Source organism: Narcine bancroftii, chromosome 13 (assembly GCF_036971445.1).
Source record: "Narcine bancroftii isolate sNarBan1 chromosome 13, sNarBan1.hap1, whole genome shotgun sequence".
Taxonomy (NCBI): Eukaryota; Metazoa; Chordata; class Chondrichthyes; order Torpediniformes; family Narcinidae; genus Narcine; species Narcine bancroftii.
The window spans coordinates 23,972,298-23,997,707 of record NC_091481.1 but is presented as its reverse complement, the minus strand read 5'-3'; the positions used below and the strand labels follow the sequence as shown (position 1 = coordinate 23,997,707).

Genomic DNA, 25,410 nt, shown 5'->3' with positions numbered 1-25,410 from the left:
GACTGGGTAGAAGCTAGTAATAATGTCAATAATAATAATTTGGACACAGGACAAAGTAAATAATGCTGGTCTGTGCAAAAGGTGCAAAGTCTGAAATCTCAAGTTTTTCTAATATCTTTCCATTTCAACTTAAATTTTTTTATTGTTACTCCAATTCACCACGTTCAATAATAGTTGTATTTCTCCCACCCAAGTCTCCGCAAATAGTTTCCATTTAACAATTCTATTCAATATGTAACATTCACATTTGGACAGCTTTGGAGTGGAGTGGCCAAAGAAAATTGAGTTATACTCAAAAGGATTTATGACAATTGATTGAGCATTTTTTTAAAATGCACAGGGGGCCTTTCTATTCATGTGCACTCCAAGCCATCATAGATTACAATGGAGATGCAATCAAGCTTGCCGGTTAGAACACAATCCAGGAAAGTAAAGATAATTATCAGCAAATCTTTCTCACAATAAGATACTGACACTAGGTTTTAAAGCAGTAGGAATAGACCTCTCACTGGTGCCAGACACATTGGAAATGATACAAAATCTGTTCAGCACTCTTAATTTGATTTTAATTGCATACGAATTGAATGTGCCAGACTCTTCTTTGATTCAGTGAATGTTGTAATTGATTTTGCTTTCAATGGAGTGGAAGCCGTTTTTAAATTCTGCTTTTGCAGCTGCTTCAATCCTGAAACAAGCACAAAATGTTGAGACACTAACTGACAGATATCATCAATGCGCCAATAAGGCTGCAAGGCCAGTTTATTGACTTTGATTAAAGCTATGGGGGCATGGCCAGACTGTGCAATCACAGGGTGTAGTAACTAATCAATGAAATCATCTCATATCTCCTGTAAAATGGAGGTACTTCTCAACATTATTAGCTGTTGCAGTTATAAAGAAAAAAAATCAGCTTTTATTTCTTAGTCTTCATACTGCATAATTTACTTGTGCAAACTGGAATTCCTGTTGATCTATATTGAAACTTGGTTTTGTCTCTCCATGTTTCGATTTTAAGGTTTAATTTCCAGTGTCAAATAAGAATCTGTTGCGCTGATTCTTGAACTTTCCAAAACAGAGCAAAGTAAATTTTCTCAGGAGTATCTATTCAACTATGTTGCCAAATTGTTTAATTAAGATCCTCTAGCTATTGACTTCATTTTTCTCCCTGGAAGATGCCTAAGGCAAAAGCATATAAACTTCATGTTTGTTTGCTTCACCCAATCAATATCTTCACTGGTAACCTTGGTTCGTTTTCCAAAGGCCCAGATATATTCCTGTCCCAACTCATCGGCTGAATTACAGAAATACTTGACAAAGGAACCCAACCCAAAGCGCTGATGCACTGTTTCTATCCATGCATGCTGTCTGGTCTGCTGACTCCCTACAACTTCTCTTTGTTCAATTATCTGTTGAACATTTCAAGGGCCTCTTAGTTACCTTTGAAGGTGACTGTTCTTTTTTTCATCTAAGGACTCTTACTTAAGCATTTTATTGATTTTTTAAAAATTCTCTCTGTATTACAGTCAGTTTGTTACATTCGTTATCTGTTCATAGTTTTTTATTTGTTTACATGATTATGCTGTGTACAGTTATTTTGCACTACAAAAAAGTGGTAATTCTGCCTCTGTTCTGATGCACATTTTCCAATCTCTATACTCAATGTTCTTGTGTTCAGCATATTTGTGAACTGGATCAAATAGTTTTGCTTTTATGGAATATGGTGGAAGATGGACTAGAATGGTCTACTGAATGAATCAAACATAAAAATATAATCTTGTGTGTTACATGATTCTGCAGAATTAATATTATCAATCTAATTTGTACTTTGTTCACAACACTAAACCTTATAAATTGGTATGAATACGAATGAGACCCTTCCAATAAAAAATTACTGGACTCCATTAACAAATTCTATGGTCTCAACATTAACAAAATCAATTTTGGGAGCCACTGTTTCGATTACTGAAATAAATGCACCTTCCTTCCTTGATGAATTGTTTGTCATGTGGATTTAACTCCTTAACATATTAGCAACAATTTGATAGAAGTTAACATAAAATTCATTGGCTAATAGATATTTGTAACATTTTGCAAACATGAAAAATTCTGCACATGAAAAACTTAATTACAAATGGGAAAAAAAAACAAATATCAGTGGACATATTTAATTTTAAAAGTACATGTGATTGGGGGGAAAAAAAGATGAAAATAGATGTATTTGATATAATTTGTCTGGAAGTATCACGGAGATTATTTTTTCTTTGAAACCAGCTTTATGTGTTGGCATTTTCTGGCAATCAAAAATCACAATACATTTCATGCTGGAGAAACAAAATATGCAATATTCAGGTCGGGCATCATTTGCTTCGAGGGAAAAAGATTAATTTTCAGGTTATTAACACTGCAGCTTTTTATTTTTCCATCTACAGCTAAACATTTTTAAAATTTTTCATTATCATGTTACAACCTAGACCAGCAGCAAATTCACCAAGACAATGGAATATTCAAAACAATCATTTTTATTAACCTACTAGCGGAATACCCGGTGTTGCCTGTTGACTATGTGGCAGTTTCCTGCTTCCTGCTCCTTGTTAGTCTGAGCACTGAGGTAGGCCTGGTGTTGCTGTTCTGTTTCCCACTGTCTACCCCTTGCCTGTCTGGAGGCTGAGCACTGAGACAGGCATATCACTGTTATTCTGTTTCCTACTGCCTGCTCCTTGCATGTCTGGAGCATCAAGAGTGGGGTGAGACTGATGTCCCTCTGCTCTCTCGTACTTTCTCCTTTGTCAACTCTATGGGCTTGTGAAGAGCTTCTGCCAAAGTTGCTTTGCTTTTTTTGGGCCCATATTGAACTGGGTTTGGCCACTTGTTTTTATTCTGAATGTACATTGATACACAACACTATAAGTAATTGAGGTGTCCCTGGTGCAAGTTCAAATCTTTTTATTTGAACTTCATACAACCTTAAATGGTAAATTCGCAGTGGTATGACATTCAGCATCAAATGTCACCACAATTATAATACACATTATTGCAAGTCAGTGCAAACTGGTCAAAGAAAACACTTTTGAACTTCATATTTCTTTAAAGATTAAATTCAATGTGGTCATGGCATTCAGCATCAAATGTTACACCTACTGAACCTCCTTGGATATTTCTAGAGTGCTCCATATTGATTTGCGTGGAGAACAGACAAACAAACAGGCATACATGCACAAATATATATTAGATTAATATTATAAACACTTCTTACTTAACTCTAACTTAATTTATGCACAAATGAGTGAGCGAGAGAGCGAGAACAGTTTAGACACAATTGTAAAAAGAATCCATTTTTAAGGTTCAGTCAGTTTTGTGTTGAAACTCAGATTTTTTTAATTGTTGCTCAAAAGAAATTATGGAGTAGGTGTGAGGCATCATACTTCTCAAAACTCACAAAATTCTTGTAGAATTGTTTTCAGAGAATTGTTTCTTCATACGAATGACTTCCCTCTCTTGCATGGAGATTATAGTTCTTATGATCTCTGCATGAGGATTTCAACAAACTCAGGCAAAGGTTACATGAAGTGGACATTTAAAAATGGACACGGTGGAACCATCCTCTTTTCAAAGAGACAACTGAAGTTACTCTTCCTTACCAATGATTTTTTAAATCTCCCATGGTAAAGAGAATACAACACAAACAAAGTACCTCTATAATCGGAGGCATTTCTGACCTCAGATGTTTCTTGATGCAATATTAAAATTGTATTTTCTGGAGTGTTGAAATCATATGACATGACCTCATTGCTGTCTTTGAAGTTTCTTGAAACCACTTCAAAATTATCATTCAAAAGCAAATGACTCCTCTCTGTATACTAGCTATTGAATCGAAAATCCTCTTTGTGTACACAGGTGCTTCTCCTTAGCAATCACGATTGTTCCAGCAATTGAATGAACCATTCAATTCTAATTTTTATTGCTCTGTTTCCAGATGCTGAATCTGTGAAAGACCTACCTTCTCAAAGAATTATGTGTGTCTCTGTGCTCAGCGCACAAAATCCCTTTACTAAAAATATAAATTTAACCAAAGATTAATAATAACACAATTCCGTCAGAATGGATATTTGACAATTACAACAGTCCACCTTAACAATTTGACAATGTACGGGATCGTACATCCACGTAACCTTGTGTTGCTTGTGAGCATTCCTCTTAGTGAACCTATTAAGGTTTTTAATGATTTCTGTAAATTGAAAGGCACATTGGTCATGCAGTAACAATATTTTGATCCAATGTTGCTGTGACCTTCAGAATTGGAGGTAGGGCATTGTTCTCACACAGCTTGACTCAAGGTCTTTGTAGGCACATCAAACCATCCTATCACTGCAAATTCAGCATGGCAAAAGATCAAGTTATATATGTGGTTCACACAATATATTTATTACCATGAGATGAACCATTTCTTCAAACACTTTGGCATCTTCCAATCTGTCATTTCCCATATGTCACAATGGTAGACACCACTGTCCAAAGCTAGGAAAATATTAATGTGCATTTTCCATTGTGTGGAGAAAATGAGCAGCAAACAAGAGTTCACAATGTATCACAACTGTACTTTGGGACAGCCAAACAGCTTTTCAATAAAGCCTGGTTGAAGTGAAGTTCAAAACATTCTACAGATACCAATATTTTCACTGAACTATCACTGCATTTTCTAGTTGTCACTAAAACATGAAATATATTTTTGCAAATGAAGCAGGTATTGTATTTGCATATGTTAATCAGTCAAGACAAATAATTGCCCTGTAACTTGTGATTGTAAACAGTATGACTAACTCTATTATTCTTAGAGATAATACATATTATATTCCATTTCCTAAAAACTTGTAATATTGTAAACTAATAATTAAGCCAGAAATCTGCTCAAAATGGATTTCAAGCCTCAGTGTGAGACCAGGTAATAATTTGAAATAACAAGCTCCTCTAAATTATGAGTACGGGTATATTCTTTGTAGAATAACTCTCAATGAATAGGTATTTTTCCCCCAAAGGATGAGTTAGTCAATGAAATTTGAACTATGACCTATTTTTGTCACTAGAATTAGTTATGAGAGACTTCAAATGAAATATTCATTAACTTCTGGAAGAAACTGTTCAGAAGTCTTCAAACAGTTCATGTAATTTTGTAAAAACTCATTAGCACTGTTTTCTTGAGATAGAGAGCAATATTTATGAACTTTTTGAGAATACCAGTTAACTGCATGTTAAGGTACACCAAGTGCTTTACTCTTGCAAATTATTAACTATGAACAGCCTTTAAACCACAGAAATCCTTCTGCTATTTAAAAATGGGACTTACCAGTCAACACTGGGATGAAACTGCTTTTGTGAATGAAATGTGCTTTGTGGCATGAGGAGCTCTACCCCAACATTCATACAAAGCTGCTTTATTTCTGGCTTTGAAAAAGAGTCCTGCAGACACTGTAAATCTGAAACAAAAAAACCCCAGAAAATACTGGAAATGCTTGGGTAGAAATTTGAGCGACCCATCCAGCATTTTCTGTATTTGTTTCAGATTTCCAGCATTTGCAACTTTACATAATTGTCGTTTACAGGGAGACGCCGGGTTACAAATGAGATCCGCTCCTACATCTGTCTTAAAGTCAAATTTGTAGATGTTTCATCCAAAGTAACCTTATATTGCTTGTGAGCAAGTCAAATTTGTAGATAAGTCCAGTAGGTACATATGGTTCTTATTTAGCATCAATTAATCAAATGTTTGTCTTAGTACTATCAAAAAAGTTTTTAAAATAGCTTAAATTGAAAAAAATCATGATTAAAAGTTAACACTTACTCTCATTCCATCAATGTCTCTCATACCAGAAGGGGCATTCGTGAGATAACAGTATGTCCATGCGCGAATTTGGGGCACATGCACGAATTGGGGGCACATGCACGAATTGGGGGCACAATTTGTTCATAAGTACGAGTTGTCCGTAAGTCGGATGTTCATAACCCAGGGACTCCCCAGCCTGTTAAAGTCTCGGTCACTTTTCTTTCAGGAGTGCTCTTGATAAAGTCTTCTCCACTCTCTACAGGACTTTAGTATGACTCATTTGTCTTTGCCCATTTCTGATTCATGGCATTCAACCTAAAATGTTAACTATGTTTCGCTTTCTACCCATGCTCTTTGGTCAACGGAGTACTCATTGCACTTTCTCAAAAGAGAATAGAATCCCTGCTGCAATGGATGCAGATAAAGAAATTCTCCTTTAACAAAAGCTATTCTTTCCAATAAAACACATAATGCTTGGTCAGATCTGCTTGAACTAATCATATCCAGCTTCCAGAATTGAAGAGAGTGCATTCAAGCAATGAGACTAGACACTTTCCCAAATGGGGCTGCTTCTGGCTGTTTCCTTCTGCCTAAAATCCTCAGTAATTTCTTTTCCTCCTGAGGCAGAGCTGTGAGTTCTGCTATTGCCCCACATTTTCCTGCAGATGCAAAATTTAGATTTATTGTCAGAGTACACACATGATATTACGTACAACCCTGAGATCCTTTTAACTGTGGACAGACAGAATTTGCACCTTTTGGAAACTGTACTGAAGAAAAAAGATATGCTCATAAAAGAGAGAAATGTAAACAAACTAACTCTGCAATGCAATAAATAAACAAATATTCAGTAATGAATTATATGCAAAATAAGAGTCCATAAATGGGCCTCTGATTAAGTTTGTTGTTTAAGAGTCTGATGGTGGAGGGATAGCAATTGTTCCTGAACCTGTAAATATAAGTCTCGCAACACCTATAACTCTTTCCTGATAGCAGCAGCAAGAAAAGAGAATGTTCTGGGTGTTGTGGGTCCTTGATGACTGCTGCTGCTCTCTGATGGAAGTTTCCCTGTAGATTTTCCCTGGAAAGTTTTGCCTGTGATATACTCTGCTGAGTCCACTACTCTCTGCAGGGTTTTCTGCTCAGAGATATTGGTGCCCCCATAACATGCCGTGATGCAACTGGTCAGCACACTTTTCACTACACATCTGTGGATATTTGGCAAGGTTTCCAAAGTGATACTGAACCTCTGCAAACTCCTAAGGAAGTAGAGGCTCTGACATGCTTTCTTCACGATGACTGCAGAGTTCCCACAGGTTTCTTTCTTTTTAAAATATTTTTATTGAGTTTAATAGAGAATGTACACACATAATCATCGAACAAATGACATAAACCGTATCATAAAATAGATAAAATACATAGAATGCAGGTCGAATGCATATATATAATTCTTTTTCTAACAATCTTATCTAAAACATTGAATCTAGGATTGGATTAAATTAACAATTTACATGTTCTTCACAGCATATATAATGGCAATATTGAAAAGTTGATTCAAAAATAACTTTTTTTTAAAGTTATAATAAAATTCCTTTAAAAAAGGGAATTTATACTTCTCAGAAAAAAAACTTCATCTTGTTTAATATGATTCATGTTTGCAATTCTCAGTTAAATACATCTTTATCTAATTTCCTAAAAAGAAAAGGAAAAAAAAACATATAATCAAACCCCACCCTCTAAACAAGGTTAATTGATATAAATAATAAACATATGAATCGAATATTGACCTCCAGAAATCAGACAGTGCATCCCTGGAATATCCAATCACCTTAAATATTTTAATTGAGATAGTAATCCATAAATGGACCCCACATCTTATGAAAACTAACTTTTACATTTTTAATGTTATATCTAATTGTCTCTAAACTTAGGTAAGACATGATATCATTTAACCATTGAATAGGAGAGGTGTGTTGTCTATCAAGGAGGTAAAAGCTAAAATTCACTTTTGAGGTGAAGAAAAAGCAAATAAAGCAATTAATGGACATGGTTCCAATATGACCTTAAAAAAAAATGTTTTTCCAAAATTTTTCTAGAGTAGAGCAAGCCCAAAACATATGTATCAATGAAGCCTCAAAGATTTTACACTCGTCACATATGAGAATAAAATCAAGACAATTTAAATTTAGACATGTATTCTGTGCACCACTTTGAACTGCAACAAGCAATGCCGTGCACAGAAGGAGGACTCATTAATCAAATTAATCTGATCTGATCCTCATCTGATAGTGACAAATTCAGATCAAGATCCCAGTCATTCTTGATCTTAACTAGCGAGGCAATTTTCTTAAACTCTTCAAATTGTTAAAAATAATTGATATTGAGCCTCGATGAGCCTGCAGGATTCAAAACACCCACCATCATCCCAGTATCCAAGAGGGTGACAATAGCAGGCCCCAATGACCTCCACCATTACAAAATGCGACGAGCATCTGGCAATGGATCACATCAAAGCAGACCTCGCAGGTACATTGGATCTATTTCAATTTGCCTAGACAATGCTATAACCACATCGATTCACTCCATCCTGGCCATCTGGAGAATGACATGCATAGGCTGCTGTTCATTGACTTCAGCTTGGCATTTCATATGATCATTTCCCAGAGGCTGGTGGAGAGGCTGTCCTTGATGGGACTCAACACCCCTCTCTGTAAGTAGATCCTGGACTTCCTAATGAAAAGATCGCAGTCTGTTCGGACCGGTACCAGAATATTGAGCACTGTAATGCTGAGCACTGGTGCACCTCAGCCCACTCCTGTTCACACTACTGAACCATGACTGCATCACCAGATCCAGTTCCAACAGTGACATCAAGTTTGCAGATGACACAGTAGTTGGCCTCATCAGCAACAAGGATAAGTCGCATTACAAAGAAGAGGTGGAAAATGTCATGAAGTGGTCTTAGAGTAACAACCTCAGTCTCAATATGGACAAAACAAAGGAGATGATCATGGGCTTCAGGAGGGTCAGGAACAACCACCCTCCACTATACATCAACAACACAGTAGAAGAGAGTGGGGAGTACCAAGTTCCTTGGAGTTCACTTAACTAGTGACCTATCGTGGACACTCAACATCTCTTCACTTGTCAGGGAGGCGCATCAGCGACTGCACTTCCTGAAAAGACTGAAATGGGCAAGGATACCAGCCACCATTATGTCAGACTTCTATAGGAGCTCTATTAAGAGCATCCTGGCTGGCTCCATCACAGTGTGGCACAATTGCTGTAGAGAAATGGATTGGAGGTCACTCTTCAGGGCCATATGAGTGGTAGACAGGCTCATTGGAGTCTCCTCCCTCCTATCGACATGATCTACCTGGATCGTTGTTTGATGAGGGCATGCAAAATCATTGAGGACCCACCCTGCTCTTAGCATATTTTAGCTGCTCTTGTTGGGGAAGAAATACAGGAATATCAGAGCAAGCACCACCAGGCTGAGGAATAGCTTCTTCCCACAGGCAGTGAGAATGCGGAACAATTAAAGAAACTGCTCTCACTCACCAACTGAGACTCATTTGTACAAAACAATATTGATTGATTTAATTTTATACATATAAATCTTGTCCTGTATTTGTACTATTTGTATGTATGTTATGTCTGATTGCATGTCTGCATATTTTTGTATCGAGGACCGGAGAATACTGTTCTCCAAGATAGTGACTCCCAGTAATTTAAATGTGCTCACCCTCTCCACCTCCAGTCCCCCAATGATCACTGGATCGTATACCTCTGGTTTTCCCTTCCTCAAGTCCACAATCAGCTCATTGGTTTCGGTGACACAGAGTGAGAGGTTGTTCGGGCATCATTCAGCCAAGTTTTCAATCTCCCTCCTGCATGCTGACTCATCGCCCCTTTTTATACAACCCAACACCGTGGCATCGTCAGCAAATTTCTACATATTGTTGTTGTTGTACTGATCCATACAATCATAGGTGAAAAGCGAGTAGAGCAGGGGACTACGTACGTAGCACTGTGGTGCTCCAATGCAGATGGAGATTGTAGAGATGTTTCTGCCAATTTGCACTGACTTGGATCTGGAGGTGAGGAAATCCAAGATCAAATTGTACAGTAGGGTATTGAGGCCCTGGTCTTGGAGTTTCAGGGGTTAATAATGCTGAATGCCAAACTGTAGTTGATAAAGAGCATCCTGATACATGCATTTCTGCAGTCCAGGTGTTCCAGGGTTTTGCGTAGAGCCGGTGAGCAGCAGTAGGTCCATGTCGCCTCTCAGACAAGAGCGCATATACTTCAACATCACCCTCTCAAAAGAGTTCAACACTGCAAATGTGTCAGTCCCATTGATCAGTAGTCATTTTGGCAGGTTACCACACTCTTCTTGGATACTGGTATGATTGACACCGTTCGGCACCGTACCCTGTCAAAGTGAGATGTTGAAGATATCTATGAATACAGTGGACAGATCGTCATTATATTTTTTAGTGCTGGTTGGGTACTCCTTCTGAACCAGATGCTTTCCTTGGAGTCACTCTCCCGAAGGCAGCCCACACATCATCTTCAGATACTGACAGTTGAGGATCATCAGGAGACATTGGGTGGGAGTGGTTCTTTCTTGTTCTGGTGGTCAAATCAGGCATAGAAGGGATTGAGTACATCTGTGATGAAGATTTGCTGTCTCCAACTGCACTCGATTGGGTTTTGCAGCAGTTATGTCATTTAGGCTCTGCTATAGCTGTCAGGTTTCCATTCTCCTACATAATCTCCCCCTTGCTCGGGAGATGACTCGCCATACGTCAGACCTGTTCCCTGTGTAGTGTTTTGGATCTCTGGACATAAATGCCTGTGATCTGGCTCTCAACAGGTTCTGAATTTCATTATTCATCCTGTGTTTTTGGTTGGAGAAAACCCTGAAATGATTTGGTTGGGATGCACTCGTCCACAACTGTTTTATAAAGTCTGTACTGACCCTGTTGTAATCATTCAGATCTTGAATTGATATCTTGAACACTACCTCTTGCACTAACTCTTGGCAGTCCTGTAACTGTTTTTCAACCTCCTGTGATCACCTTTCATTTTTAATTTAGATATACAGCATGGTAACAGGCCATTTCGGCCCATGAGTCCATGCCGCCCAATATACACCCAATTAACCTATACCCTGGTATGTTTCGAATGGTGGGAGGAAACCAGAGCCCCCAGGGAAAATTCATGCAGATACAGGGAGAATGTACAACTCCTTCAGTCAGCATAGATTTGAACCCCGTTCCCGAATCGTGGTGCTGTAAAGGCATGGCGCTAATGACTATGGCAAACATGCCACCTTCCTGGAAGTCCTGATCTCTGGAGCCCCTCTTTTTAGGCTGTCTGTATACAAGCAGAAGGAACACTGCCATGTGATCCCACTTGCCAAAATATGGTCTTGAGAAAGAACAACACTTTCCTTATCATAATGTTGCAGTGATCAAGTGTGCTGGGACCTCTGGTACTGCAGGTTATGTGCTGGTGACAATTGGGCATTTTCTTAAGACAGGCCTGGTTGAAGTCACCGACTATGATTTGTAGTGCATCTGAGTCAGCCATCTCTTGTTTACTGACCTTATCATGCAATTCCACAAGTGTCAGTTTGCAATTGGCATTGAGAGGGATTTAAACTCCGCTGTGAATCACTGATCAGAACTCTCAGGATAGATAGAAGGATCTGCATTTCATCAAGATTTACTCTACGTCAGTGGAGTAGGAGGTCGACCTACCTCCCACGTCCATGCACCAGCCAATATCAAATACAAAGCACAAACCACTCCCTCTCTCTTTGCCAGAATTCAAGTTCCGATCCAATCTGTGATTAGTGAAACCTTCTGGTCAGATCGCAGCGTTCGTGTGTTTTCTATTACCCAGGTGTCAGTGCAGCAAACAAATGAGATTCGTCTCTGATAAAACAGCCTTGTGATGAGGTCATCAATTCTGTTGATATTTCACCCACCATTTAATACAATCTGTTATCTTTTCCCACCCATATCTTGTATAAACAATCATGAATGTGGCTGACATCAAGACATCAAGCACAGAGTTTCACTCCGACCAATGTCCAAGTCCTAACCAGCTTCTCCTCTTGCATCAATGACCTGACTTCCATCATGTAGCTAGGAGTGGAGATATTTATTGATCATTGCACAATACTCAATTCCATTCACAGTTCCTCAGCTAATAAACCAGTTAGACTTTTAAAAAAAAGCTAATTAACCACCAGCATCATTTGCACCATAAAAATGTCAAGCAATGATCAAGTCCATTACAGAAGAGTGACCATAAACCTTTGATATGCAATGCCATTACCATCTCTGAGAACACCATCATCAATGATGGAGAACACCATTGACCAAAAACACAATTGGATGAGTCAAATAATGATCAAGCTGGAAAAACAGGGTAACATGACAAGTTCTTTCTGCCAGCAACAAGGCACAAAAGTATAACAGAATACCCTCAATCTGCATGGATCTCGAACAACTGGCAATAAGCTCAACAACATCCTCGACAAAGCAACTTGGTTAACTGCATTCCATCCACCACACTCGGTATTCATTGCCTCCATCACCAGCACACAGTGACAGCTAGAAAATGCACTCTAGTTACACACCCAAGCTCATCTCACACCACTGACTGCAAGTTCCTCTCCAAGTTGAGCACCATTTTATAGTCGTTGACCATCAAATCCTGGAATTCTTTCAACAGAATGACTGCAATGGTTCAATGCCCTGCTTGCTGCCAGTTTCTCAAGTCCAGTGAGGGTCATAATGTCAGCAATGCCCAGACCCTGAAAAATGAACAACCAAAAAATTGTTCTTAATTCACTGTCTAACTTGTCTTTAAAAGTTTCAACCTGCTAGCAAATATCTGCATGCTTTAATCCTAATCTGAATCTTATACAGTATGTGGAACTGAAATATACAGTTCATTTTGGAAAATGCATTGCAAAGAAAGCCAAAAATTTGTTCAATGAACATCGTGGTTTGGAAGCATTCTCAACATTGTTGCAGCTAACTAATTATGTTCTAATTCTAGTGTCAATCGGTTTCTCAGGATTGTTCATGATAGTCGTCATTTTGAAATTAATAACACCTGCAAAAAAAACTGCTGATGCCAATCGCTGAGGAATCTGTAGTTTATGGATTTCACTGTAATTTGTTTTAATTACAACAGGGTATTTGCAAGGGATGGAGTTTCTAGGATAAATTATCCAATACACAATCTTTCGACTGATTATAATCCATTATCTCTTAAAATAGGTTCAAGCAGTGGACTCAGCTTCCAATAGAATTTCTGTTTCTCATCAGTATTTTTTGAACATTTTTGTTTCTAAAAAAGATGGAACACCTTTATCCATTGAGTTATTAGATGAGAACAATTCCAAACACTATATTTTTCATGCAATAAAGAAGTTCCTTATTGTTGATATCCAATTTCCAGAAATCTGACATTTAATTCTTCATTCACTCAAGAAAGCTTCCTCAATGTTAATTAAATTCAGATAAATGTGTAAAATTAATCCAGTGTAGATGGCAGGTGAATAGAACTGGTTCCAGTAAAATAATCTAAGGATTTATTGATAATCAAATATTAAAGGATGAAATTATTGCAAAATTTCCTAGATACAGCAAAATTACCATGATCTGAAATTCAAGCAACTAGCAAAATAAATGGAAAAAAATAAATAGATAAAAAATGGAAGTTTAAAATTGCCACGCCTCGCTGTTAGTTGGCCAATCACACAACACGCAAACTTAAGCAGCTGGAAATTTCACTTATCCAGCATCTACCAATACAGATTGTACCTCTCTTATCCAGCGCTTTGTGGTCCGGCATGTTTAATTTTCTGCCGCTGTTAGTACAAATTCCTTACAGACAGCGTGGGACTTGAACCCCGGTCCCGATCACTGGCGCTGTAAAGGCATTGTTCTAACCACTACGCTAACTGTGCTGCTCTGTAGTATTATTTCCTGTTTTAAGCTTTGTTCTACCTTTGATATGTTTACATAGGGGTTGATTTCTGTTTTCTGGCATTTTCTGTGGTATAGCAATGGCCAGGTCCCAATGTCGCTGGATTAAAGAGGTACAACCTGTATCAATGGGTGCAGGGTACTGGGGTTTTACTGTAAATATTACAGTAAAATCCCGGATATCTGCCACCTATGGCAATTGGGAGATGCTGGATATGTGAATTTTACAGTTGCTTGAGATTGTGTGTGGCATGATCGGCAAACTAACTGCAAGACGCACCAATTTTAAACTGCCGTATTTTTTATCTATTTAATTTCTTCAATTTTTTTTGCCGGTAACTTGAGGCTGCTGGTTGCCTGACCTCTGGATAATAGTGGTTATACTGTTCACGTAAGATCAATGATAATATACCATTGCATTTCAGGTTATGTCTTTTCAAATATGGAGGAAATTCAAATAGTTACAATTGGAAGATTAAATAAATATTATCTACTAATCTTTATAATGAGAAGAATAGTTATTAGAAATGTTATAACAATTCAGTAAACAGTATTAGGTCCAAATTGGTTCGCTCCTGAAAAGGGGAACATGATTCATGACTTGCCTGCACCTGTTGCCTGACACCAAGCCACATTGTGGTGCTGGTATATTCCAATAATTTCTCATGAAGGAAGTGCTGTTGATTATATGAAACAGTAGAGGGCCCAATATCTTCACCTGTTAAAATTAACCTGTTAAACCTACTAAATCGAGCATTTAAATGAAAGATAATTGCAGCTGAAGGAAATGTTGTTAACTGTGCACTTAATGAATATGACTTGGAAAACAGTGAAAAATGGGAAGTTGCAGGGTCAATGGTTTCAGGCACCACTCTACAGAACTAGAGGGTCTTGATGTATAGGAGACAGTATGCCCTGTGGTCAGAGAGAGCTAGAAGGTCACCAGACATATTATCAAAAGATAATGGGAGGAATTAGCCACAAAAGACGACACCAGTATAGTTCCCAAGATCTAAATATCAATGATCTCACAAGTGATCAAGGACACTGACAACATGTGACTGCCATAACAAGTCAACAGAGGATGCTACCTTGCAATGGGTCCACATGAGCACCTCTGTTAGGGCATTGTTCATCAGCTTGACTGGATTCTCAACTTCCTTATTGGCAGACACCAATCAGTGTTGATTTCCAACATTACTTTCTCCTTGCTAACCATCAATATGGGGCATCTCAAGGCTGTGCACCCAATGATATTCCATCTATATCCATGACAGTATCACCAAGTTTGGCTCCAAGTAAACTTATAAATTAGCTGATGACACCTCCATGGTTAACCAAATAAAATGCAATGATGAGTCAGAATAGAGAATACTGATTGCGAATCTGGTGTGTTGCACCAGAACAACAATCTAGCTCTCAATGTTAGCAAGACCAAGAATTTCAGCAAGACAAGGGAAATGACTGTGGACTTTAGGAATATAAATCCGAGAAACCTGTATTCATTGACAGAGTTAATACGGAGAGGGCTAGTAGCTTGGCATTCAAGCATCAAGAGGACATCTTCTGGGGCCAGCTCATTGAAACAGTCATGAAGAATGCCTCTACTTTCTCAGGATATTTGATGGAATTGGAGTTGTTACTCAAGTGGTTTTGATCACAGAATTGATGGCTTTTTGGCCAAGTTTGCAGATGATATCTAGATAGGTGGAGAAGCAAATAGCATTGAAGAAACAGGGAGGCTGCAGAACAACTCAGACAAGTTTGGAGAATGGACAAAGAAATGGTAGGTGGAATACAGCATAGGAAAGCATATGGTCATACAGTTTGGGGCATAGAATAAAAATGGAGAGAAAAGTGGAAGTCCAAGGGGAGTTCTCATGCAGGATTCCCTAAAGATTACATTGCACGTTGAGTCAGCAGTATGTTAGCATTCATTTAGAGAGGACTAAAATGTAAAAGCAAGGATGTAATGCTTGACAGGGCATTGGTCAGACTGCATTTGGAGTATTGTGAATATTCAAGTTCAAGTTTATTATCATCTAACTGTATATATACAACTGGATGAAACAGCATTTCTCCGGAGCATGGTGTACAAACATACAGTGCAGAATCATCACATATAATATATAAATATTTTGGGCTGATTTACTCAGTTCCAGGAAACTGTTTATCAATGTCACAGGCAGCAAGAAGAAACTATTTCCCAGCATGGAAGTCCAGATTTTGATGCTTCTATACCTCATTCTAGATGGCAGTGGGCCAAAAATACTGAGTACTGGATAGTAAGGGTCTTTTCTTATTCTTTGAGCCCTATTTCAGCAATGCTCAGTAAATTTCATCAATAGAGGAAGTGAAGACCCCAGAGATATTCTCAACTGTTTTGATGGTCCTCTATATTGACTTCCAGTCTGATCATTTGCAGCTACCGTTCCATGCAATGATGTAACCAGACAGAACACTCTCAAATATGCTCCTGCAAAATAGTTCTCAAGATGAAGGCCAGTGGCCTTGTCCTCCTCAACCTTCTTAGAAAGTGTGGTGCTGCTATGCATTCTTTTTTTTAATTTTTCACACTATAAACCATATTAACCAAAATACTGCTATGCATCCTTGATTAATGAGGACGTGTTGTGGGTCCAGGATTGGTTGTTGCTTTTATGTACACTAAAGAACTTTGTGCTCTCCTCTCTCGCCACAACAGAACAATTGATGTGTACAGGAAAATGGTCAACCTTCATCCTCCTGAAGTCCACGTCATTTCCTTTTGCTTACCCAAGTTAAGACTTAGGTTGTTGTTTCTGCACTATTTTATGTGCTACAAGTCTACAACCTCTTGGTTCAAAAACACTTTTTTTTTCTCAGGCAACTATCATATTCTTGAGCCACTATGCACCTTCCTTAACATAACAGTATTTCAAAACCTCTGACGCTTTGTCTTCATTACTGACTGAGCATATTTTTTTGCACTATATTTCCAACTGTGAATATTTTTTTCCTCTTACTTGTGCGTAATTGTTTTTAAATCTTCTTATGTTTCAAGTACCTGAGATGTTGCAGCAAATAAAATTCTAATATTCAAAAGTTATTTAGACAAATATATAGACAGGAAGAATTTAGAAAGATTTGGGCCAAAAGCAAGCAAATGGGACTAGCCCTGGATGCCAACATTTTGGGAGTCACTGAGTTAAGCCAAAGGATCTATTCAGTGCTCTATGGTACTTCATAAGATATTCATTACATCTATAAATTGTACTTTTGTACATGACAAACTTCATTCCTTCAATATTAATGCAATTATCTCCAAATACCATATCCTGCCACTGCAGAACTAACCTCATATTCAGGTCAATTTACCAGTCTTTTAAACTCAACTACCAACAATCTATATAAATCAGGATTTGTACAAATACTGAAAGGCCTGGACACAGAATAGATGTGGCAAGGTTGTTTCCCATGGTAGAGGAGTCTTGGTCAAGAGGACACAACTTCAATATTTAAAACAGATATGCAGAGAAATTTCTTTAGCCAGATTGTAAGTCTGTGAAACTTTTTTCCACAGGCAGCTATGGAAGCAAGGTTATTGGGCGTATTTAAGGCAAACATTGACAGGTATTTGATTAGTCAGGATATCAAGGGTTACGGGAGAAGGCCAGGAAGTGGGGCTGAGTAAGAGGATGGATCAGCTCATGAAAGAATGGCAGACCAGACTCAATGGGCCAACTGGGTTACTTCTGCTCCGATATCTTGTAATCTTGTATAAATGTCCTTCACCACCTTCACATGTTTTACATCATTGCTAGCCTCAAATCTACACTCAGGGCCAGTTATTCAAATACCTCTGTAACCATTGGCTCAGGTACAAAAAAATGACAGAGAGCCCGCTGAGCCGGAATGTTGTGTTGTAAAGTGAATGTGCTGGCATCAAATCAGTATTGCAGGCTGATTGGTGACATTATCTGCGTGCTCCAACTCCTTGCATAGGTAGCCACATTTTGAGCATTCATGTTGTATTCTGTGGAATTCATGGTCAATGTATGCATGCACATCAGCTGCAAATTTGGACTTTGAACAACATTCACCACCAAGATTGATGTTGAAATATTTTTGTTCAATGGTTCACTGAAGGAGATTAAACTCTAAGTAATTGAAATACTTACCCAATTGTCTTTTATTTTTTCTTGAAATAATTCGGTGCTAACTAGGTCAGATTTTGTATGTCGGCACTTCTGTAACATTTTAAACAGTATCAAAATGTTTATGAACTTGAGAGCTAAGCTGCCCCAATTTTTCATGAATTGTCAGGATAAACTACAAAAGTGGGGACAAAGATGTTTTTTCCTTCATTTGCCCCGTGCCCCACAGTTTTAAATTTGTAATTAAACAATTCACAAAATTAAAATGCACATTTCAGGTTTACTTCAAGGTTATTTGTAGACATTTTGGTTTGACCACATAGAAATTACAGAACTTTTTATACACAGACCCCTCATTTCATGGCACCATAATGTTTGGGACATTTGGCTTCACAAGTGTTAGTGAGTACTCAGGTATGTTTAATGGCTTCATTGGAGCAGATATAAGAGAGTAAGGCTTGCTTCTCAACTTTTGATCACCTTTGGAGTCTGTAATTGCCATTTTTCAACATGAGGACCAGAGTTGTGCCAAAAAAGCCAGTGTGAGGCTGAAAAACAAGAATAAAACAGTAAGATATAATCGCCCAAACCTTAGTATTACCAAATTCAATAATTTGGAACATCATTCAGAAGAAAGAGCATACTCATGATCTCAGTAATCGCAAAGGGGATGGTATTCCGAGGAAGATCTTCACTGCTGGTGACAGAAAAATTCTCATCATAATGAAGAAAAATCCCAGACATATATCCAACATATCTCTTCAGGATGCAGGTGTGGATATGACAATAACTACTGTGTCCAGAAGGTTTCAGGCACAGAAATACAAAGACTACACTGGAAGATGCAAACCACTAGTTAGCCATTAAAAAGGATATCCAGTTTACAGTTTGCCAGAAGTATTTAAGAGCCCGCAGAATTCTGGAAAAAGTTCTTGAGGACAGATGACACCAAGGTTAACCTGCATCAGAGTGATGGCAAAGGCAAAGTGTGGAGGTATAAAGGAAATGCCCAAGATCCACAGCATACCTCCTTTGACACGATTTGTATCTGCGTGTTTCTGTTCATGAAGTCTTCAGTATACAGTGGTCATTGGCACATCCACACTTGCCTCCTGAAGAGGGCTTCTGATCTGCATCCTGAAGAGATCTGTTGGATATACGTTTGGGGATTTTTCTTCATGATGATGAGAATTCTTCTGTCATCAGCAGTGGAGATCTTCCTCGGAAGACCAGTCCCTTTGTGATTACTGAGCTCACCGGGATCCTCTTTCTTCTTAAAGATGTAATACTAAGGTTTGAGTGATATCTTTTATTGTTTTATTCTTGTTTTTCAGTCTCATATTGGCTTCTTTGACTTTCAATGGCACAACTCTGGTCCTCATGTTGAAAAACTGCAATTACGGACTCCAAAGGTGATCAAAAGCTGAGAAGCAAGCCTAGCTCTCTTATGCCTGCACCAATAAAGAAATTTTAAATATACCTGAGTACTCACAAATACCTATGAAGGCAAATGCCCCAAACATTATGGTGCCCTGAAATGAGGAGACAATGTACAAAAAGTGCTGTAATTTCAAGATAGTCAAACCAAAATGTCTACAAATAACCCTGAAGAAAATCTTGAATGTCAACATATGAATTGTTTGATTACAAGTTTAAAACTGTGGAGTACAAAGCAAATAAAGGAAAAAAGTATATATATTTGTCCCAAACATTATGGAGGGCACTGTATCTCTCAAAGACAAAGTCAATTGGGATAGCCATCTTTAAATTTCTGACATGGTTATGCCACAAAAATCTCAGTATTGAGATTCTACTTTAGTGCAAACAACTGTCTATATCCCTCTTGCTTAACCTTTTAACATAGTAAAAATTTCCCAAAGGATTCATAAGACCATTATCAAACAAAAAAAATGACACTGAGCCACACAAGGAATATCTCAACAGATGACAAATTTTGATTAAAGTAATTTTGAAGGCATATGTTAGCACGAGAGTAGAACTAAAGAGGTTAGCACGAAATCAAGAGCTTGAAACTTTGGAAGATGAAAGAAGATATTGCAATGCAAGAGAGATTAACAAGAGATCCAAATTGAAAAAATAATATGACCTTATAAGATTACAAAGGCAGAAAGGGGTGAGATCATGAAGGGAAGGATAAGAATCAAAGTATTCCTTCACTTCATCTTGATAAATATCAGCAAACAGGTGGGTGATGGATGAACAGAACTTGATCCAAATTATGATAAATGATTTCAAGATCATCAAAGTTATGAATTATAGAATGTGGTGTGGTAGCAATGAAATTGTCGAATTGTAAGGCAACAAAAGTATGCATGAAAATTTCAACAGTGAGTGAGCCGAGTCAGAGACCATATTAGAAATTGTGAAAAAAGGCTGTCTCTCTGACAGAATGTATTTTTGTTCATGAATAAAAATTAAGCGGAATGAATAAAATTCCTTTTGTCATTCTAGTATCTAGTTCACTAGTGTTTCTACTCATCTAGCATCAGTTAGACAAGTAATGCGAATTTAGGTAGAGTGGAGAGATCAAGAGAAATTAAGGGGAAATTGTTGCTAAATTTCACATAATGATGCTGAGTAACAGCAGATAGATGAGGATCAAAGTAGGAAGTGGCTAAATTTTGGAGTGACAACATAAGGAAAAGTGCAGGAGAAGAAAGGAACACCACTTCTGGTGGCTTGTTGGCTCCAACTGCAAAAATAAAAATGCCATCAATCATTATGTGTCTACCCACTGACGGAGATGTAATTGTGCAGGAAAATACTGTCAACTCTGTCCTCAGCTGCGGCCATGTCAAGAGGGACAAGGAGGAATGAATGAGCATCAGTACAATTTTCAAGGTGTCTTTCATAGCTTAATCAGAGTTGCTTTAGTAACATGACTGGGGAATGAAATTGTTTTTGAGGGATTAGTGCAAGGGGGTCTAGATAAGAAAGGCATGAATTTGTGAGATTACAATGTGTTCAAAGAACATCTGCTATGTTATAATCAATACAATGGAGTTAAAAAGAATGCAAGAACCAAGCAGCCATGTGACACAAAAAGATCTCAATGCGAGCAGAAAGCAGCAAATAATATACGATTTTCTTCAGAGAGAATGAAGTTGAAGTGATTAAGATGGATCAGCAGTTATAGTGCCAGATTAGCATTTTGTTAATGTCCACATTTTAAGGTTTCTTACCTTGTGGGTGACAGTTTGGAATGCAGAAACCGCTTCCTGGAAGGCAGAAGATGAAATGAAATAAATTTCAAGCTGTAAACAATGATTATATTTGAAGAAGATCAGTCCTTAAGCTATTAATCGAGCTTGATGAGTTGAAACCTTCCCGTATTTGTGAATAACATGCAAGTTTCACGTCTTATCCTTTGTGCGCTGAGCTTGATTCAGAACTTTAGGAAGATTATTTGAATTTTATTTCAGAATAATTAATACTATTCTGTATTTGCCTCTTCACAATAAGAATCTGTTCAAATGACTATTTCCTGGTTTGAGTAAGGACCAGTTGGTCCTGCCTTCCAGACAATACTAAACAATTATTAAGGACCCTGCTGAATACCCATTGCTTGAGCACTGGCCTTTGACCTTGTACCCCTGTAGGACTGAATATATCCCAGTCTGAATGGATAACATTTTCCAAATTGTGATTGAACATAACTTCTAGTGCATCCATCTTCAACAATCAAATCCTCACCATCCTTCTTGCATCTATTCATAGGCCAGAAAATCCAAATTTCACATCTCTTGAAAAGGTTTTGCACATCCTTCATTCTTATCGCCTGGTTCCAATCAATCTCTGTGCAGTACTATATTGATAACAAACTATTTGATAGGATTCAATTATTTAAGAATTCGTTTCTAGGTTCTCCTCCACCTGAATCTGAATTCATATCTATTCTCACTTTTTCTAAATCTTACACACACCATCAATGGAGGCTGTTTGATCAAAGATAATCCCTGGTCTCACACCTGACACCATTTAGTTGCTTCACCCCATTACTCTCTGTGGATTCACAATATTTTACTATGCTCCAGTTGGGCAGAAAATGACACACCGTTTCTCACATGAAAGGCAATATGAATGAAATGACAAAGATATTTTTTTAAACAGAAGATCACAGTTAATTGAATGGCAAATAGTCTCTAAAAAATGCTACATCAGCTATACCTGTGCACTTTGAAGATGAGTGCAAGAAAATCAGAATTTATTTTCATGAACATGTCCCAAAATTCTTGTGAGATTACAATGTCCATTGCTATGGGGAAGTATTACACTGTAAATATTGCTATAAACTGCATTTCAAAAATAAATAAATAAATAAATAAATAGATAGATAGATAGATAGTGAAAGAACATAGGATAAAGTGAGGCATGTCTGTGGTTCATTGTCCATTGATGGCAAAGGGGAAGAAGCAGGGTGCTTGTCTTCAGGGACCTACTCCTTTTTTCTCATGGTACCAGTGTGAAGTGGGCATGTCTTGGGTGGTGGGGGTGCTTGAGGTTAGAGGGTGTTTTTGTGAGACACCACCTCTTGTAGATGTCCTCAATGGTGTGAAGATGATGCAGCTGGCCAAGTTAACAACTCTCTGGAGCATTTTCCTGTCCTGTTCATTGGCACCTCCACACCAGACAGTGATGGAACCAGAATGAATGCACTCCATTCAGAAATTTACAAAAGTCTTTGGTGACATACCAAATCTCTTCACAAGGCTCCAGGTCAGATCTTCAGAGATGTCAATACCCAGGAATTTTGAAGTTCTTGATCATCTCCACTGCTGATCCTTCAATGAGGATTGGATCATGTTCTCCTGATATCCTCCTTAGGTCCACAATCAGCTCCTCTTGGTTTTTATAATGTTAAGTCCAAGTTTATTCTTATGACATCATTCAAATAGCTGATCTACCTCTGTCCTGTATGCTTCACCATTACCACCTCTGATTCTGCCGACGAATGTGGTGCCATTGCCAATTGGTACTGACTGTGGTCTTCTGATGAAGAAGTCAAGGATCCAGTTGCAGAGGGAGGAGCAGAGGTGCAGGGTTTGAAGCTTGTTGACCAGCACTGGAGGAATAATGGTGTTGAAGGCTGAGCTGCAGTCGATGAAGAGTAGCCAGATGTATGTGTTGCTATTGTCCAGAGCTGAGTGGAGAGCCAGTGAGATTGCACCTGCTGTGGAGTAATTGTGATGGTAGGCAAATTGCAGTGGACCAGATCTTTGAGGTTGGTCATGGCCAGATGTTAATTCTGGCCATGACCAAACTCTCAAAGCATTTTATCACAGGAGACGGGAATGCTACTGGATGACTATCATTGAGGCACCTCACTCTGTTCTTCCTGGGCTCCAGGCTGACATAGAGGAGAGTTGTTGCAGCGTCATTGAGATCTAGGATGATTTGATTCAGCTTGACAATCATCAAATAACATGTAACATTCAATGTATGAAAATGAACGAAGTGGACAAAAGCAAAATCACAGGAAGTCAATGGAGAATGCTTTTTCAGATTCCCCAAAAAATTACATTTTTAAAAATTAACTTAAATATTTTCAAACTTAGATATACAGCAAAGTAACAGGACATTTCAGCCCACAAGTCCATGCTGCCCAATTTACACCCAATTAACCTACATCCCTGGTACGTTTTGAATGGTGGGAAGAAACCAGAATGCCCAGGGAAAACACATAGCATAGGATTCGAAGCTCGGTCCCAAACACTGGCGCTGTAATGGCATTGCACTAGCCGCTACACCAACCGTGCCACCCGTCCTAATGTTTAGGAAATGTTGATAAGTTCAACTATAATTATTCTGAATCTTCAGGAAATTGGTTTTAAGTTGGGTAGAGCATTTTGCAAGAAAAATAAAAATCTTAAATAATTACCAATATTGAAAGAGCTGTCAAAATAGATCACTGCAAGCATCTGGTGTATCAGCAGAGCTCCTTTATCCATGGAAATTCATTACATTACCTATGCTTGTAATTGCTTACTGCAGTGGACTCTACATTGATGTTACTTGTCAGAAGAGTGACAGAAGAGATAGTCATTGCACCAAGGTGGTAAAATGACTGCATATCACATTTCAATGGTGCTCTTTTCTGATTTAACTTTATATGAAATCCACTCTTTGAAACCTCTTGTCAGATCAACCCCAAAATTAAGTGGTTTATCTAAAGTGTGTTTCTTATAATTGGAACGAAATGTTTGGATATTGATAGTCAAGAATCAACAGAAAAACAACCCTCCACCAACTGAATCCACGACAAATCTCTGAGCATTAATCTACATATGAATGTAATCTTGCAGTTCTATATATAACATATTGAAATGTTTTCATGTAAATGTGGGTGGAATAATGAAATTCAATACCCAAGTGAGAAAAATGCAATATCCCATTTAAAAATATTTTGCTAATTTGTTTATATACAGTGCCCTCCATAATGTTTGGGACAAAGACACTATTTTGCTTTACTTGCTCCTGTACTCCACAGTTTTAAATTTGTAATCAAATAATTAACATGTAACTAAAGTGCACATTGCAGATTTTATTCAAGGTTATTTGTAGACATTTTGGGTTTGTCCATGTAGAAATTACAGCACTTTTTGGGATATTTGGCTTATGAGTACTCAGGTATGTTTTAATTGCCTCATTGGTGTAGGTAGAAGAGTTAAGTTTGCTTCTAAGCTTTTGATCACCTTTGGAGTCTGTAATTGCCATTTTTCAACATGAGGATCAGAGTTGTACCAATGAAAGTCAAAGAAGCCACTGTGAGGCTGAAAAACAAGAACAGTAAAAGATATTACCCAAACCTTAGATTATCAAATTCAAAAGTTTGAAACCTCATTAAGAAGAAAAAGCTTTCTGGAGAGCTCAGTAATCACAAAGGGACTGGTATTCCAAGAAAGACCTCCATTGCTAATGAGAGAAGAATTCTCATCATAATGAAGAAAAATCCCCAAACACATGTCCAACAGATCAAAAACATTCTTCAGGTGTGGATATGTCAATAACTACTGTCCGCAGAAGACTTCATGAATAGAAATACAGAGGCTACACTGCAAGATGCAAACCATGTCAAAGGAGGTATGCTGTGGATCTTGAGCAGTTCCTTTACGCCTCCACACTTTGCCTTTGCCATCACTCCGATACAGGTTAATTTTGGTCTCATCTGTCCACAAGAACTTTATCCAGATCTCAGCAGGCTCTTTTAAATAGTTATTGGCAAACTAATCTGGCCATCCTTTCTCTGGCTAACTAGTGGTTTGCATTTTGCATTGCAGTCTTTGTAGTCATACCTGAGTACTCACAAACACCTGTAAAGCCAAGTGTCTCAAACATTATGATGCCCTGAATTGAGGGGATAATATATAAAGTGCTGTAATGGTTAAGCCAAAATTTAGACAAATAATCTTGAATAAAATCT

General features: G+C 38.0%; 1 protein-coding gene across 14 annotated transcripts in view; it reads right to left on the bottom strand.

Annotated features, from left to right (window-relative positions):
* The window catches only part of anks1b (ankyrin repeat and sterile alpha motif domain containing 1B), an 823,124-nt gene that overhangs the window by 697,937 nt on the left and 99,777 nt on the right, over window positions 1–25,410 (bottom strand). For 12 of the 14 annotated variants that reach the window (XM_069908373.1, XM_069908365.1, XM_069908363.1 and 9 more), the window contains 2 exons: window positions 24,683–24,760; window positions 21,173–21,208 (listed from right to left, as the gene is read on the bottom strand). In XM_069908373.1, coding sequence (XP_069764474.1) covers window positions 21,173–21,208; window positions 24,683–24,760 — 114 coding nt within the window. Of the gene's footprint in view, window positions 1–21,172; window positions 21,209–24,682; window positions 24,761–25,410 lie in introns of those variants that run through there. The other 2 variants (XM_069908369.1, XM_069908387.1) reach the window with 1 other exon arrangement.